Below are 17,016 nucleotides of genomic sequence, written 5' to 3' on the forward strand. Positions count from 1 at the left end.
CGCGTCATGAAGTGGTAGTCGTCTCATTCGATATGAGCGGCGATAGATTGAGGTTTGAAGGCCGGTCCATGAAGGGCTCGAGGCCACCTCGCGTCAAACTGAGCTAGGGGAGAAAAATCGAGATGAGCCCCAGTGGCCATGCCTAACCCCGCTCAGAAGCGGATAGGGACATCTCGACCTTTCTCGTTTGATTCTAACCTCGAGCCAAGCCCACAAAATCTCCATCGAGGAGAGGCCAACGGGCCACCTGAGCCTATCGAACGGCTCGGGCATCTGCCGGGAGGCTGGTTAAGAAGCAGTGGAATACCACATGAGGGCTCTGCCGATCCAGTCAGCGGATGACAGACCCGGATTCCACCCGAACATGCCCGTTAGCAAGCTCTCCGAGCGTGACACTCGAGCCATCGAGGCAAGTGTCGTCCGCTTAGCCCCTCTGGGTGCAGAGACCGAGGATGGGGTGATGCATGAATCGTGGTCGACCCCTACCGAACCCCACGGGGCTCGGGGGCTCAAGCCGCCCAATCCTAGATCGAAAGACCGGGGTTCGAAGGCCGGCTCATGGAGGGCATGAGGTCGCCTCGTGTCGAGCAAAGAGCCAGGGGGGAAAATGCAGATGAGCCTGAGTGGCCTATGCCCATCCTGTTTGGAAGCGGACAAGGTTATCTCAACCTTCTCATTCGATCCTAGCCTCTAGCCGAGCCATAGAATCCCCATTGAGGGGGAATCTATTGGAAGGCGGGTTAAGGAGCAATGGAATGCCACAGAGGGCTTTGCCGACCCCATCACAAGCGACGGAACAGGATTCCGTTCGAACATGCCCATTAGCGAGCTCACCGAGCACGTCACTCGAGCCACCGAATCAAGTAACATTAACACAACCCCTCTAGTTGTGGAAACCATGGACGGAGCGACAGTCACAAGAACGAGCCGACCCTTGACTGATTCCCCACCACACGCGGGGGCTCAAGGAAGGTTAGACTTACAAGGAGACCTAACGCATGGTCATAGAATGCTAGCAAGATCCTAGGGGGAGGGTATGTGTGAATACAAGAGATGCGTTCTCCTAAGTTTCGCTATCCTCCCCTCGATTTCTAGTGACATCCGACCCCAGCAACGGCAAGGGGTCGGATCTCACTCGGAGGATGATAAAGGCATAAGTATATCTTTTCTAAAACAGTCGCTGCGTCAGATCTCTTCTTCACGCTAACCTAGTGGCAAGGTTTGTGGAAACGAATAATTGATCATGTCTGGTTGGACTATAAAACACCTACGCCTCGATGGCTATGGTGTCTTTGCTTAGCAGTGTGGTCGAAGTTCTCCCTTTACACCTTGGGCCCTATGGTCTTAACGAATGGAAGGGTCAGAATACGTTAGCCTTCTCTTTTCGCATACAAAAAGGGAAGGAAACAAATTCAATCAAACAAAACAAAATAACAAAGTTACGAATTCATCTTTGCGATACATAAAAATCAGCAATTGTCCACAGAATACAATGACGTTCATCAGAATTCACCCAACCTATTTGACTAACTATCCCCTCTAGGGGAGAACTATGTCTTCAACTCTGCTCGCTAGGTTTTGTGCAAGAGGAGCCACCGTTGCTTCTATCTCATCCAGCTCGGAGGCTTCATAGCTAGGTGCGAAACCGAGGCTCATTGTCTCCAAGTCGATGCTTTCATCGTAATGCAAGCGAGCGACGATGAAGGCTTGGGTAATCCCAGAGCGAAGGGCTTCCCTCTCGAGCTAGCGCACCCACATCATGATGCCTACGGCACAGGCCACAAGCGATCTGGTCCCCTGCGGCCGCACCACATCCAGGTCGTCGTAGACCACGTCGAGGGCAGCGCTCAGGAGAACGTGCTCATCGCTCTCCTCCTGAAGGATCCTCTGCATCTCGATGAGTTCTGTGACCAGCCCGATGGAGACGCTCTCGGCCTCCAACCTCTAGGTTGTCGCAGTTTCGAGCTCAGCCTGGAGGGAGCTAATCCTCTGCTACGCCTCATCGCGCTCTCGGACGGCCTAGTCACGCTCCCCGTGGGACGCGCCGCACTCTGAGCAGAGCCTCTTCGAGGTCTGACAAAGCTCATTGCGCTCCCTGCATAGCCAGGTGACCGCCTTGGCGTCCTGATTCACCCTTTGCTGAAGGTCCGCGAACCTCTCCTTAGCTCCCAGCTTGAGCTCCCGCTCCTTCTCGACCTCGGCCAGGAGGTCGAGGATCCACTGGCGGGTCTCAGCATCCCTCTGGAGTAGCTCATCCCGCTCCTTCCAGACTCTGGTGGCCTCGTCCTTATCCCACCGCGCCCTCTCTGATAGTTCCTCAAACGACTTCTCGGCATCCTCCGCGTCCCGACAGGCTTTGGCCTCCCGCAACCGGAGACTGGCTACCTCCTCAACCAGGGTAGTTAGCTCGGCCACCCTCTATTGGGCGACAGCAAGCTGGGCACTCATATCCCCACACAGCCGGGCCTCTTCGGCGAGACGGTCCTATTTCTCCTTCTGCTCGCGAAGGAACCGGGACTTCTCCCGGCTACGAGCGATAAGGGACTGAAAGAAGATCAATGTTAAACATAAAAATACATGAAGAAAAAAGAAATCAAGAGGAAAGGTTAAGTGGATACCTGGCCAGTAGGAATGACAACGTCGCGTAGGACGACCCTGGCCTGGTTTAGAGCTTCCAGCAAGGCCGAGATTTCTTCGTTGAGACTCTCCCGCTCTATGCTCTCGGTAGCATCATTGAGCGAGAAGAGTATCGACGTCAGGTCTTGTAGATCCATCCACTGGAGCAGTGACTCACCCCATGTGGGCAAGTGGCTACCCCCCGACATCAGGGCCAGGGGTGACTCCCCATTGGTCCTCTCCACCACCGCCACGACGCCCGGGGACCCATCGGCTGTATCCCCCTCCGTCTAGCCTACGTCGGGCGCCGTCACTTGGGTCGACGGTGGCACGGATCGTGCCACTTCCTCGGGCACCACCACGGCTGCGTCTGGCTGCGCCGGGCTTGTCACAATCGTGGCCACCTCCGCTTGCGTCGGTGGGGCCTCGACCGGTGGTGTCGCGCCCACCACGGTCGACGCCACAGTCACGAGTGGCAACTCCGTCTGCCCCAACGTCGGCAGCGGAATCACCTCCATCGCCGATTGCTCGGAAACCTTCGAGGGCACTCCTTAAGCCCCGGTGTCTGCATGACCCGATGAGGGCACGGGCACCACCGCGGGCGGTGCTTGACCAGCCGATGAGGCTGTGACACCGGCTCCGCTCTCTCTCGAAATGGGAGCGACGCCGGGCAACAGTCGCCGTCCCACCTGAATGGTGACACTCTTCTTGGGCACCAGCACCAAAGAGCGGCCCTGTCTGAGGACGCTACAAGAAACAAAGGGCGTAAGTCATGAGGAAAACATGTGAAAATAGAGAAAAACAGAGAAAACAGAGGAGTTGGTGACTTACGTTGGCGCTATTGGGCGATGGAGACATTTGGGGAATGAACCCCTAGGTCCCTGCTCCACCTCGTCAGGACAGGACTGTTTTGAGCCCGCCCCCTGCTCCCGGGCAGAGGGGGCCGCCTCCCTTGCATCCGCGAGCGTGGCGGCAGATGTGCCCACCCCTGATGGCTCTTGAGGTGCGGCGACGGGGCCACCCCCCTGCGCTAGCACCTCGAGCGGGCAGCAGACCCGCCCGCTCCTGCTATCTTTTGGGGCAGGCTGACGGTTTGGCCCATCTCCGTCGGCCCCACGGACGTGCTTTCCCCCGCATGGAATGGGAAAGACCCCTGCATGTACGAGTGGATACCTGTCAGCGTATCCTCACTCGCTAGGTCGTCCCACTCAGTGTCGGTAGCTACCTCATCGTCCTCCTCCTCCTCCTCGTCATCATCATCATCACTGTCCATATCCTCCCCTCTCTCCCATGCCCGTAGCTTTTGCTGTTTCTTCCTCCTCTCGTCCTCCTTCACCTTCCTCTGACGCTCAGCCTCGGTGCGGTTGGCCGCAGTCACGGATAGGTCCTTCGGTAGCGGAGCCGGGTGGTCCTGGAGGACGAGTTTCTTCGGCTGGTCCCCCTATTTCAATATCAGCATCAAGGGGTCGGGAGTTCAATTAAAAAGGAGGCACGATGAAAGAAAACTTACGAAGGCGATGTACCCCAGTTTCGGCCGCATTGGGGGGGGGTGCCCCCGCACTGGATACACAAACTCGAGGACAGCGCCGGCGTCGTCCCGCGGAGGCTCCATCGCCTCCTTGATGCACTGTGCCACTTCAGAGGGGGATATCAGAGCGGCACCACGGCACCATTGGAGGATTGGGGTGAGTGGATGCGAATTCAACAATGGCAGAGACACGGATGCGGGAGGCTTAGGCGATTGGCGGTGGAGTTGTAGATGCAAAGGCAAGGAGGCAAAGTACGAAACCCTAGGGGCGAACCCTTTGGTTTTATAGGGGCGACGGATGCGAGGAAGACAACCATCCGCCTGGATCTCCGCACATGCCACGATCCGCCACCATGTCATGTCATGGGATATGCGCCCGCAATCCCTATCTTTTCCCTCTGAAAACGCGTCGGACGTTTCACCTCCCCGGGCGTACTAGGACTCTTTACCAGCAGAAGAGATATGGGTCAAAAAGCGTTCCTCCGGCCTGCCTGGGCCCAGAAGTTCAAGGGCCAGCCCATCAACGGTTTCGATGACCGTCCCAAGGCAGCCTTACGATGAATGATGGGCCCGCGAGCGGCCAAAACTCAGGCGCACGAGCTTCAAGGGAGTCTCGGCCCGTGATTGAGTCTCAGCCGGGATAACCCTGGCTGGATCCCCGCAAACAGGATACCAGGATCCCAATTGAGATATCCGGCTAAACAACCACCAGATCTCACGACCATACCCGTGAAGGGTCCGACCTCGGCGATGAAGAAATCACCATCTTCAGGGCACGCCGTGGGCAACAATGGAGGGCCATGCCTCTCAGAATCCTCTCTTTTGAAAAAACCCTCCGAAGGAGTGTCCTACTCCTCCACAGGCTCGGGGGCTACACCCACCAGGTGCTCTCGCGCGCACCCGCTGGCAAATTGGAGAAACCTCCAAAGGAGTATTCTACTTCTCCGCAAGTTCGGGGGCCAAAAAATCCCACAGACGATTCTACTCGAATCACCCGGGGGCTCGGGGGCTACTGTCGGGGACCAATAATAAGGTACCTAAAGAGAAGGAGTTAATACCTGTCAACATTGATTCGTCCTAGCATCAGCCCTCTTCAGTGATCTCGTCAGTGTCATCGTGTAGCAGGATTCTCCACATAGGCTCAAGGCGCGCACACACACACGACATACCCAGACCCAGTCAAGTTCATGCAGGTAGATTCCTAAACAGGCAGCAGAGAGAATGGACATGTCCGGCGGCTCAGAGCCTCAGGTTCCTATTCCTGGCCAACAATTTCTACTTCCTGTGGCACAAACTGCTTTCTCAAAATCTGCTTTTGGTTGTCCCAACGGATGCCCTGGCTCGCAAGCTTGACAACTACATAAACAGTTATCTGCAAGTATCCTGGACGCCGGTGTTAAAGCCCTTGCATAGTCATTCACCCTGTTGCTTTTTCTTCATGAGATACTCAGCACAGCGTAGGTCCTTTGTCATGTGGGGCCGCACATACACACGTCAGTGGCGGGCCCGAGACATTAGGCGAGCCGCAGAGCGCGCGGCAGCAGCGAGCGGAGGCGCGCCCAATAGCCAGGCCAGATCGAGTGGCTAAGGGCTGGCCTTGATTTTAGGAGTTGGTTTCCTTAGTTTGCAAAGATTAGTTTGTTTCCAAGATTAGTTGGCTGATTGGCTATTTATATGTAATTCCGAAAGACAATGAGGGGAAGAAGATCATTATCCTTAATCCTCTCTGTCTCTCAACTAAGCCTATGGTAGAGGGGTGTAACCTCACCGAAGAAGACGGCCGACGGCTACGAACTACGTAGACGCGGTCCGGCCAGCCAAGGGCTTGATGCCCTTGACAACCTGGTATCACGGTCTCGCCGATCCTTTCCCACCCGCTCCACCCAGTCTTCCATAGCCGCCCAAAATCCTAGCCCGCCACCGTCGCCGCCGCCCTTCCCCAGGTCCGCGCCCCAGCCAGCAACCATGAGCCAGCCGTCCCTCGCTGATGTGGTCCAGATGCTGAAGTCCGTCACCATGGAATTAAAGGACCTGAAGGCCGACATGGCCGCCATGAAGTAGAAGTCGGCGTCGTCGTCGGGCAGCGGCACCGGCGGTCGCCAAGACGGGCCGCGCGATCTTGATCGCCCGCCGAAATTCCAGAAATTGGAGTTTCCCCGCTACGACGGCAAGACTGATCCGATGCTCTTCGTCAACAAGTGCGAATCCTATTTTCGCCAACAACGTACCATGGCGGAGGAGCTCTGGTACGACTAGCTCTAGGAGGACGAGGGCACGCCGCCATGGGGGCAGTTTAAGGAGCTCCTGAACCTGCGTTTTGGGCCGCGCCTTCGCTCGGCTCCGCTATTTGAGCTCACCCAGTGCCGGCGTACAGGGACCGTGGAGGAGTACTCCAACCATTTCCAGGCCCTCCTGCCTTGCGCGGGTCGTCTTGATGAGATTCAACGTGTCCAGATCTTCACCGGCGGACTCCTACCGCCGCTCAGCCACGCCGTCCGCATCCACAACCCGGAGACGCTGGCGGCCGCCATGAGTCTCGCCCGCCAGGTGGAGTTGATGGAGATCGACCGGCAGGGGCCGCCTCCCCCTCGGCCGCCCTCGCGCGGCCTTCTTGCCGCCCCAGCCGTCCGACCAGCACTACCCGCACCTCCGCAGCAGTAGCTGACACTCCCTGCTCCCCCGATGGCCACCCAGCAGGGCCGCGGCGAGGGCAACCAGCGGCGCCTAACACCGGATGAAATGGCGGAACGGCGCCATCAAGGTCTGTGCTTCAATTGCAATGAAAAGTACACCCGTGGCCACAACAGGTTCTACCGGCGCCTCTTCTTCCTCGAGGGCATGGAGATCGACGATGCCGCGGACGACGGTGCTGCTGCAGCAGACACGATCGGGGAGACGGAGGCCCCAGTCTTCTCCCTCCACGCGGTCGCTGGTTTGCCCGTCGGCACGACCATGCAGGTCCACGTCTCGGTGGGCGCGACGTCCCTCATCGCCCTCCTGGACACCGGATCCACCCACAGCTTCATCGGGGAGGATGCAGCGCGCCGGACCGGGCTGCCAGTCCAACCTCGGCCACGCCTGACGGCCATGGTCGCCAACGGCGAGAAAGTACCATGCCCAGGCGTCCTTCGCCGCGCTCCACTCACTATCGACGACCTCGGCTTCGCCGTCGATTTGTTTGTCATGCCTCTTGCAGGGTACGGCATCGTCCTGGGGACACACTGGATGGCCACCTTGGGGAAGCTGGTGTGGGACTTGGTAGCGGGCACCGTCTCGTTCCAGCACGAAGGGCGCACCGTGTGCTGGGCAGGCGTTCTAGCCCCAGGCGCGCACGGCCCCTACACCACCTCGGCCAGCACCTCCCTGTTCGAGGAGCTCTTGGCAAGGTTCGATGACGCCTTCGCCGAGCCGACCGGCCTGCCCCCGCCCTGAGTCCGCGACCATGGCATCACGCTCAAACCGGGCGCGTAGCCGGTGGCTGTCCGGCCGTATCAGTACCCGACGGCTCACAAAGATGAGCTCGAACGATAATGCGCCGCCATGATGGCGCAGGGCATCGTCCGCCGCAGCTACTCGGAGTTCTCATCGCCGGTGCTCCTCGTCAAGAAGCCGGACGACACGTGGCGGTTCTGCGTCGACTACAGGGCATTGAACACGCTCATAGTCAAGGATGCCTTCCCCATCTCGGTCATGGACGAGCTGCTCGACGAGCTCCACGGCGCGCGTTTCTTCACCAAGCTGGACCTGCGGTTCGGGTACCACCAGGTCCGGATGCGGCCTGAGGATGTACACAAGACGGCGTTCCGCACGCATGACGGCCTCTACGAGTTCCTCGTCATGCCATTTGGCCTCTGCAACGCGCCGGCGACGTTCCAGTCCCTCATGAACGACGTCCTCCGGCCGTACCTGCGTCGATTTGTACTTGTCTTTTTTGATGACATTCTCATCTACAGTCAAACCTGGGCGGATCACCTGCGACACCTCCGTGTCGTCCTCTCCGAGTTAGTGCGCCACCGCCTCTTCGTCAAGCGTTCCAAGTGCTCCTTCGGCACGCCATCCGTCGCGTACCTAGGACACGTCATATCCGCGGCAGGCGTCGCCATGGACCCGTCGAAGGTCCAGGCCACCCACGACTGGCCGGTGCCCCGATCGGCACGGGTGGTGCGGGGCTTCCTCGGCTTGGCAGGCTACTACAGGAAGTTCGTCCACAACTACGGCGCCATCGTAGCCCCTCTCATGATGCTCCTGAAGAAGGAGGGGTTCGCGTGGAACGCCGAGGCAGCAGCGGCATTCAGCGCGCTCAAGGGCGCTGTGACGTCTGCGCCGGTGCTGACGTTGCCGGACTTCACCAAGCCGTTCGTCGTCGAGTGCGATGCATCCACCTACGGGTTCGGGGCCGTGCTTATCCAGGAGGGCCACCCGATCGCCTTCTTCAGCAGACCAGTGGCACCACGGCATCGGTCGCTCACGGCATACGAGCGTGAGCTCATCGGCTTGGTGCTCGCCGTGCGGCATTGGAGGCCGTACCTCTAGGGGCGGAGATTCGTCGTCAAGACCGATCACTACAGCCTCAAATATCTCCTCGACCAGCGGCTCGCCACCATCCCGCAGCACCACTGGGTGGGAAAGCTCCTTGGCTTCGACTTCGCCGTCGAGTACAAGTCGGGCGTCTCCAACACAGTCGTCGATGCTCTATCTCACCGCAACACCGAAGAGGACACCATGGGCGAGCTCCGCGTGGTGTCGGCTCCGCGGTTCGACTTCATCGCGCGGCTCCGACAGGCCCAGGCAACTGACCCCACGCTGGTCACCATCCACGGCGACATCCAGGCTGGAACGCGTGCGGCGCCCTGGACCGTGCGGGACGGCATGATCCTCTACGACGACCGCCTCTACATTCCGCCCGCCTAACCCCTTTTGCAGGAGATCGTCGCAGCTGTCCATGATGATGGGCACGAAGGGGTCCAGCGTACGATGCACCGCCTCCGCAGGGACTTTCACTTTCCCCACATGAGGCGCCTTGTGCAGGATTTCGTGAGGAGCTGCATCACTTGCCAGCGGTACAAGTCCGAACATCTGCTTCCGGCGGGGCTTCTCATGCCGCTGCCCGTTCCCACCATCGTCTGGGCGGATATCAGCCTCGACTTCATCGAAGCTCTTCCCCGGGTCAACGGCAAGTCGGTGATCCTCTCCGTCGTCGACCGCTTCAGCAAGTACTGCCACTTCATCGCACTGGCGCACCCGTACACCGCCGAGACAGTGGCGCAAGCCTTCTTCGCCGACATCGTGCGCCTCCATGGCATGCCGCAGTCGATAGTATCCGACCGCGACCCGATGTTCACGTCGGCGTTCTGGTGCGAATTGATGCGCCTCATGGGAACGAAGCTGCACATGACAACGGCTTTTCACCCTCAGTCGGACGGCTAGACGGAGGCCGCCAACCGCGTCATCGTCATGTACCTGCGGTGCTTCACCGGTGATCGCCCCCGGCAGTGGCTGCGGTGGTTGCCATGGGCTGAGTACGTGTACAACATGGCCTACCAGTCATCACTGCGGGAGACGCCGTTCCGCGTGGTCTACGGGCGTGATCCTCCAACGATCCGCTCCTATGAGCCGGGTGAGACACGGGTTGCAGCAGTCGCGCGCGACATGGAGGAGCGCGAGGCTTTTCTCGCTGATGTGCGGTACCACCTGCAGCAGGCCCAAGCCGTTCAGAAGCGCCAATACGACAAACACCACCGCCCTGTTCACTACCAAGTGGGCGACTGGGCGCTACTTCGTCTTCGCCAGCGGACTGCCTCGTCCCTGCCACAAGCTACCGCCGGCAAGCTCAAGGCGCGCTACCTCGGGCCCTATAAGGTCGTCGAGCTCATCAACGACGTTGCGGTACGACTCGAGCTGCCGTCGCAGGCCAGGATCCATGACGTCTTCCACATCAGCACCCTCAAGAAGTTCGTCGGTACACCACCCGACGCGCCGCCCCCACTGCCGGACATCCACCACGGCTCCGTCGTCCCGGTGCCAGAACGCGTGGAGCAGACACGCTTGGCCCGCGGGGTCCACCAGCTCCTGGTGCATTGGCGAGGCGAACCGGCGTCCTCAGCGACCTGGGAGGACCTTGATGACTTCCGCCAGCAGTACCCCACCTTTCAGCTCGAGGACGAGCTGGACCTCGAGGGGGGAGAGATGTCATGTGGGGCCGCACGTACACACGTCAGCGGCGGGCCCGAGACATCAGGCGAGCCGCAGAGCGCGCGGCAGCAGCGAGCGGAGGCGCGCCCAACAGCCAGGCCAGATCGAGTGGCTAAGGGCTGGCCTTGATTTTAGGAGTTGGTTTCCTTAGTTTGCAAAGATTAGTTTGTTTCCAAGATTAGTTGGCTGATTGGCTATTTATATGTAATTCCGAAAGACAATGAGGGGAAGAAGATCATTATCCTTAATCCTCTCTGTCTCTCAACCAGTGGCGGATGTGGGATGCGGGATAAGGGGGGGCTAAAACAACAGAGATGTTGATTTGCACGAAGATTTAACGGTGAAATCAAGTTTTTGCTACAGTAATTAGCATTGAAATCAAGAAATTAGGGGGGGCTGGAGCCCCCCCAGCCCCCCCTTTGGATCCGCCACTGCTCTCAACTAAGCCTACGGTAGAGGGGTGTAACCTCACCGGAGAAGACGGCCGACGGCTACGAACTACGTAGCCGCGGTCCGGCCAGCCAAGGGCTTGACGCCCTTGACATCCTTGGCAGAGTTTGAGAAGACCTACCTTGCGCAGAAACTCTGGAAGGTTCCAGACCCAGAGCTAAGGAAAGTGTTGCGGACAACCATCGTTGACAAAGTCATTTCAGTCTTCACAAAGTTCTTGGAGGATGGTGGCGTCAGCGCTTCAAGAGTCATCGTCAGTCCTGAGAGCTTGCAGGAGATGTTGGAAGAGTTATTTGAAGGATAAATAACCGGTGCACCACAAGTTACCAACATTCAGTTAGTATTGCTTCCATCTATGTCCATCGTTTCATTGTGGTTTTAAATGAGAAATGATCTTCAAACGACTTGACTTATGGATGGAGCTAATGACTAAAAGTTGAAAGCACTACAAGTAATAAGTCGGTTTTGGCTGCTGTAACTTCGTCAAATTTGTAGTTGAGGTATTCAGTTCAATATAGTGCAGATCTCGCTCTCTATAAGCAAAAACTGCAGTAAGACAAGAGTAGGATTCTTATTTTGGCAATTAACCCCTGTACTCGCTACTACCGCTGCTAATGTGTACGTTCATGTTTCCACAAAAAAAAATGTGTATGTTCATGTTTTCTTGCTGAATGTGGACCAAGCACTTCCTGGACAGGAGTAATATAATTTGCAATCCTCATGGAAGGACTGGGCCAAAATAGTGCCAACTTCATAGCCTTTGGTAATGCACTGTGGTATTTAGTTGCAAGTGAAGAAGAAGACTAAAGCTGTGCTAGATTTGGGATCTTAGGCCCTTGTTTGGCACAGCTGAAACTTATGCAGAGGGGGTATGTAACTTATGGTTGGCGGCTCTGCTAGTCTGCTGTATGAAAAAGCTGAATGGCTGTCTAGCCGTTTGAATTTATGGACTGGTTAGATGCTGAACCATGTCGTAAATAAATTGTGAAATGTGTCTAAAATTGCCCGAGGGCTATGTAACTTGTGTAGTCAACTAGTGTTTTTCCATGTTTTTTTTTTCACATTTTGATATATGATATATCTACATTTGGGGATAGGAGTAACTTTTTGCCAAGGTAGTTATGCCAATAATAATTATTTGATTGGATTGATAAATTTTAATAAAATTAAGAACATCCACCGATACTGACTTGGGATCAAACATTAATCCCTCTTTCATTAAAAGCAGTCTGGATCTCATAACGAATCAAACTGCTAAGGTATAAAGTTGAAAGACTCCGAGGGCCCATCCCATCACGGCCTTGTGATCAAGGCCTCAAGCCGCAGTCGTGGGCCGATCGCCATGCTGTTGTATAGGACAGAAAACCCATCAGGTCTCACGGGCCTTAACCTGCCTGCCAAGTGCCGGACAGCGCTTAAATCGCAAGGTTTCCAGAGGACGTAGCCACGCAGGTGAAAGTGAAGCCGTGACAGCCAATACTGAGCAGCGTGTTTGTAACGGCACGCGAATTCAGTGGTCTCGTCAGTGTCATCGTGTAGCAGGCTTCTCCACACAGGCTCAAGGCACACACACACACGACACACCCAGACCCAGTCAAGTTCATGCAGGTAGATTCCTAAACAGGCAGCAGAGAGGATGGACATGTCCGGCGGCGGCCATGGTTCGCTGCAGCCTGTTTGGAAGCCGAATTGGCTACGAACTGATCTGGTAGATTACAGTAGCAGTACCAGCAGCAGCGGCGGCGGCACCACCACCACCACCTCCACCACCACCACCACCACCACCACCGGTACCGCGACCTCCCTCTCGACACCAACGGATGAGATGGCCAGCCTCGTGTCATACAAACAAGGCGAGCTAGATGAGGCAATATGGAACATGATGGAGGAGACCTCCAGGACTCGTCTCACCGAGGACGACGATGGCTCGTGGCGGGGTGTTCAAACTCCACAAGGATCATCACCGGACATCCATGAGCTCACCCGTGCCATGGTGAGCTACATCGTCTTGCTGTCCACCAATTGGGCAACAGCGCATCAACTCGTCAAGGAAGCAGCTCAGCTCCGTGGTTATGTGCCTAGTTTTGACAAGGTGAGCCCTTTGACCAGCCTTGTGATGGAGACGGTGCTATGCCTAGAGAAAAAAACTTGCTGAGGAATCACGATCATTTGCTGATTAGAGCTTGAGGTTCCTGTTCTTGACCAACAACTCATACTTCATGTGGGAGCAGCTTTCCCCAACTTTGGTGATGGAATCCCACATGGCAGGCCTCGCTCGCAAGATCGAAAACTACATCGAAACATATTTGCAGGTGTCTTGGGCACCGGTGTTGTCGTGCCTGTATAATTCTACGCCGCTTTGCATGGGAAGGTACTCCTCTCCAGCTAAATTTGAGTCTGAGTTTCAGAAAACCTACAATGCCCAGAAGTTCTGGAAGGTCCCAGACCCAAAGCTGAGGAGAAGGCTCCGGGTGGCTGTTATTGACAAAGTCATTTCAAGCTTTGAAAAATACTTGGAGTACAGTGGTATCAGCCCCTCAAGAATCACTCCCTACACCAGCGTTCCTCCCACCAGCATCGCCCGGTCACAGAGGCAGCGCGCCGCCCGGTCGGACGTGCTCGGCTGGCCTTCTCCAGCGTCCCGCCCTGCCGTGTCGCTGCTCAGCGTTGTAAGAAGCAGTTCCTTTGCTATGCTGGGCCTTGTTTAGATACCATCTAAATTCCAAGTTTTCACTCTCTCTTCATTACATCAATTTTTAGCTGCTTGCATGGAGTATTAAATATAGGTAAAAAAATAACTAATTATACAGTTTAGTTGGAAATCACGAGATGAATCTTTTGAGCCTAGTTGGTCCACGATTGGACAATATTTGTCAAAAAAGACGAAAGTGGTACTATTCATCGGGTTGAAAAAAGTTACAATCTAAACAAGGCCCTGGCATCTCATTGTTTTCTAAAATGCAGTCAGCTGTACATTTTTAAGTTATACCATTGTCAGAAGAGTATTCAGATACATTAGTGCTTCCTTGATATGATCTTGTAAACCAATAATTACCCCTATCTCTGCCGTGCGTCCCGCCGTGCCGCCCCCCAGCACCGTGCGGCCGTAGGCGCAGCGCACCGCCCGGCCGGGCCTTCTTGGCCGGTGTTCCCCAGCGTCCCGCCGCGTCTCCGCTCAGGGCTGTGCGGCCACAGACGCGTTGCCTCTCCCGTCCTGGAGTTCTCGTCCGGATTGCCCCTGCCTCCGTACCTGCCGCGCCGCTCCCTGCGCAACTTCCTCGCCAACCAGGCCATCCACGTCACTCCAATTTCACCCTGTTGTCCGATTCGCAGATCAACGTCTCACGTGCGCACCGCAACTTTCAGCCGATGCTATCGTAGCTCGAGAACCTTCTCGCCTCCCCCCCCCCCCCCCCCGAACCTTTGAGTCTTTTACTTGTGTGCCATTATAAAAGTTTGTAATTATCCACAAGTCATTAAAAAGTTTGGACGGTCATAGGTGCCACTAGTCGGAACTTCTTTGATCTCCACACCATTTTGTTGGCATTCTGTTTGATTTTCACCGTTTGGGAGCTTTGACATGTGGGACTGGCTAGTGAAATTGTCTAAAATGTTCCCTCACTCTCAACCCTATCCTTTGTCCTCCACCGCGTGTTCCGACTCGGAGTCCAGCGCACCCCGCCGCCTTCGTCTCCTTCTCGCTCTCGCTCTTCTCTGGTGACCACAGCGCTGCCCGAACATCCCCGTCGCGGCACGCGTCGTGGCTTGCTACTGCTCGCTGCGCCTAGGGCAGTGGTCAGGAGCAGCCCGGCCTGCAGCGGACGCCACTCCAGCTGCCCGCAACGGACTGCATCACTGAGCATCGCCGCGCCTAGGACCGCGATCAGGAGCAACCTACCCTACAGCGGCCTGCGCCGCCGCTGGCTGCGACGGCCTGCGCCGCTGAACCTCGTCGCCACGCCAAGCCAGGAGCTGACCCCGCCGTCCGCGACCTCGTCAAGCCGGCATTCGAGCCCGCAGCCACACCACCTCGACACATGGGTGGCGCCAGAGGTATGCCCCTGTATGCCATGGAATACCCATGATTTTGGAACAAAACAAATATAGTATACTTGTATATAATGGCACACTATGTTGGTATATGTTGGATGCTGCAAATATGGCCCCTTAGCCCAATAAAATGGAACGACCAGCAGTAGCAACACATGGGCGGCAGTCCCGATGCGGTCGGGTGGCACCTCTTCTGGCTCTTTGAGGACACCAGTCGGCTCTTCTCAGCAGTGACAGGTGCCACTTCTGCAGTGCGTACACCACCACATCATAGCGCTGGGAAGGACCCTGCAAGCGAGGATGACGACGATGGCGAGGACGACGACGACTCCCCGGGCTTCCGCAGACAGCACCACCAGTGGGACGATTGGCCGCAGGACGAGATCGGCATGTCTCAGCTAGGTGGTGCCCCGCTTGGTACCCAAGGAGCCTCACAGGTAGTAACAAAGGTAGTTTCTTTAAATACGTAGGCTTCATGAACTAACGATCATAAAGATTATAAGTAATCGTGCATATCATATACTTGCAGGATACGAGCTGTACGCACCAGCAACGCGACCACACCGACGTTGGCTACACTCCCAATGTGTTACCAATAAATCCGTGGGTCTTAGTTTGTTAGGTCGAACGAATATTGCCATCCGAAACTTACGACTTAGTTGGTTATGTTATGTCGAACTTATGTCGAACCAATGAAAATGTTATGTGGCAGCTTGTCAACTTGCGCACGGACTTCATTTATTTGCTTTATATTCGTTTCAATGCGTCGCGGCAGCACTGCCGGCGAGATTAACTAGCAACTAGTTCAGGAACCGGCAGTCCCGGCGTATCTCGCCGCCGGTGGCCGGCGTCTTGACCCCGATCCTCCCGATCTTGGTCATCGCCGCCACGAAATCGTCGAAGAAGGCACCCTGGTTGGACGCGCAGTAGTCGACCGTGCTGCGCGACCTCATGTCGGACTAGAGCACCTGGTCGGAGCCCACCGGCGAGGGGTCGAGGAAGGCGAAGGCGTTGGGGCAGGAGCTGCAGGTGCCGTTCAGCTACGACACGAAGCCAGGGTCCATGGTCGTGTCGCTACCGATCCTCACCGACAGCAGGCGATCTTCTGTCTACATCCAGGTCCTGCCGCGCCAAGATCGGTGGCGCGGCAGACCCTGCTACGTCACCGGTCAGCAGCCCCCGTCGTCTCCACGTCATCCTCCTGCCGTGCCACCATGCATGGCGCGGCACATACGTTTTGCCGTGCCATGGCAATAGGCGCGGCCAAAGGTGTTAGTTTTGAAGAAAAAAACGGTGTTAGATTTAAAATTAGTTTACAAAAAGTGTTAAAAATTCTGGAGGGGCGGCGCGGCAGAGGGAGCGAGAAACAGGGATTTTTTTCTTGACGGTCGCAGGGAAAAGGTTCGGAGGGTTATAGGTGTGCCATTATAAAAGTTTATAATTACCAACGAGCCACTAAAAAGTTCGAGTGCACTTAGGTACCACTGCCCAGAACTCTTTTGCCTTCTAAGCCATTCCGTCTAGTTTTGTCTTTAACGGTGTTAAACATGTGGATGAAATGACCATTTTACCCTTAAGTCAGTTGGAATTCTAATCTTGTTCCCTTTGGTGCCAAGTCCGTTAGAGTTCTATTTTTTTCGGCTTTGCTCTAGTACCACGCCGTGGTGCCAAAATTGAATAATTTTTTGATCAACACTCATTTAATTAGTATTCAAATTATTTGCAACAATTTTTAGTTTTAAACATCGCAAATTTAAAAATCCCGCTACTCTTATATTAAACAGCAACCATATCCCCACGACAATATTTCAATATTTTCGTTCTAGCTGGTACCCACGACAACAGAAATAATAATAAGCCAAACTAATATTAAAAAAAATAATATATTTTTTCTCATCCTGGTGCCCAGGACAATCTGAACAATCTCATCAGACATCTCCTAGTATTAGCAAACAATAGAGATTATGGAGTGGGTGGCAGCCCATGGTTCAGGTTCAGGCTTTCGCTCGAACATGTGGTGAGCATGTGCATCGTCTTCCTCCAGCACCACCACGGTCCACGGCGGTGGCCATCGCCTTCGTCCGTGACTCCGTGCGACTTGGACGACACCACCGTGCCCCTGGACGGCTCGCGCATGCAAGGGGCCATTGCCCGCGGGGCGCAGTGCCCTGATCAGCCGC

The 17,016-nt window shown here is 55.9% G+C and overlaps 1 protein-coding gene across 1 annotated transcript; it reads left to right on the forward strand.

Moving 5' to 3' along the window:
• The first annotated feature begins 12,372 nt into the window (after window positions 1-12,372).
• On the forward strand, window positions 12,373-15,662 carry LOC136522735 (uncharacterized). Its single transcript, XM_066516545.1, has 4 exons — window positions 12,373-12,878; window positions 13,018-14,839; window positions 15,089-15,273; window positions 15,366-15,662. The coding sequence occupies exons 1-2, from the start codon at window positions 12,423-12,425 to the stop codon at window positions 13,492-13,494; spliced, it is 933 nt and encodes a 310-aa protein (XP_066372642.1). The 5' UTR covers window positions 12,373-12,422; the 3' UTR covers window positions 13,495-14,839; window positions 15,089-15,273; window positions 15,366-15,662.
• Window positions 15,663-17,016: the final 1,354 nt, after the last annotated feature.

The sequence above is a fragment of the Miscanthus floridulus genome, chromosome 18 (assembly GCF_019320115.1).
Source record: "Miscanthus floridulus cultivar M001 chromosome 18, ASM1932011v1, whole genome shotgun sequence".
Classification (NCBI taxonomy): domain Eukaryota; kingdom Viridiplantae; phylum Streptophyta; class Magnoliopsida; order Poales; family Poaceae; genus Miscanthus; species Miscanthus floridulus.

What these genes read in the sequence shown, in the direction of transcription:
- LOC136522735 (XM_066516545.1), top strand. Translation starts at nt 12,423, where the DNA reads ATGGACATGTCCGGCGGCGGCCATGGTTCGCTGCAGCCTGTTTGGAAG. An exon ending in ATGTGCCTAGTTTTGACAAG is followed by an intron (nt 12,879 to 13,017) that starts GTGAGCCCTTTG and finishes ATGTGGGAGCAG; the next exon opens with CTTTCCCCAACTTTGGTGAT.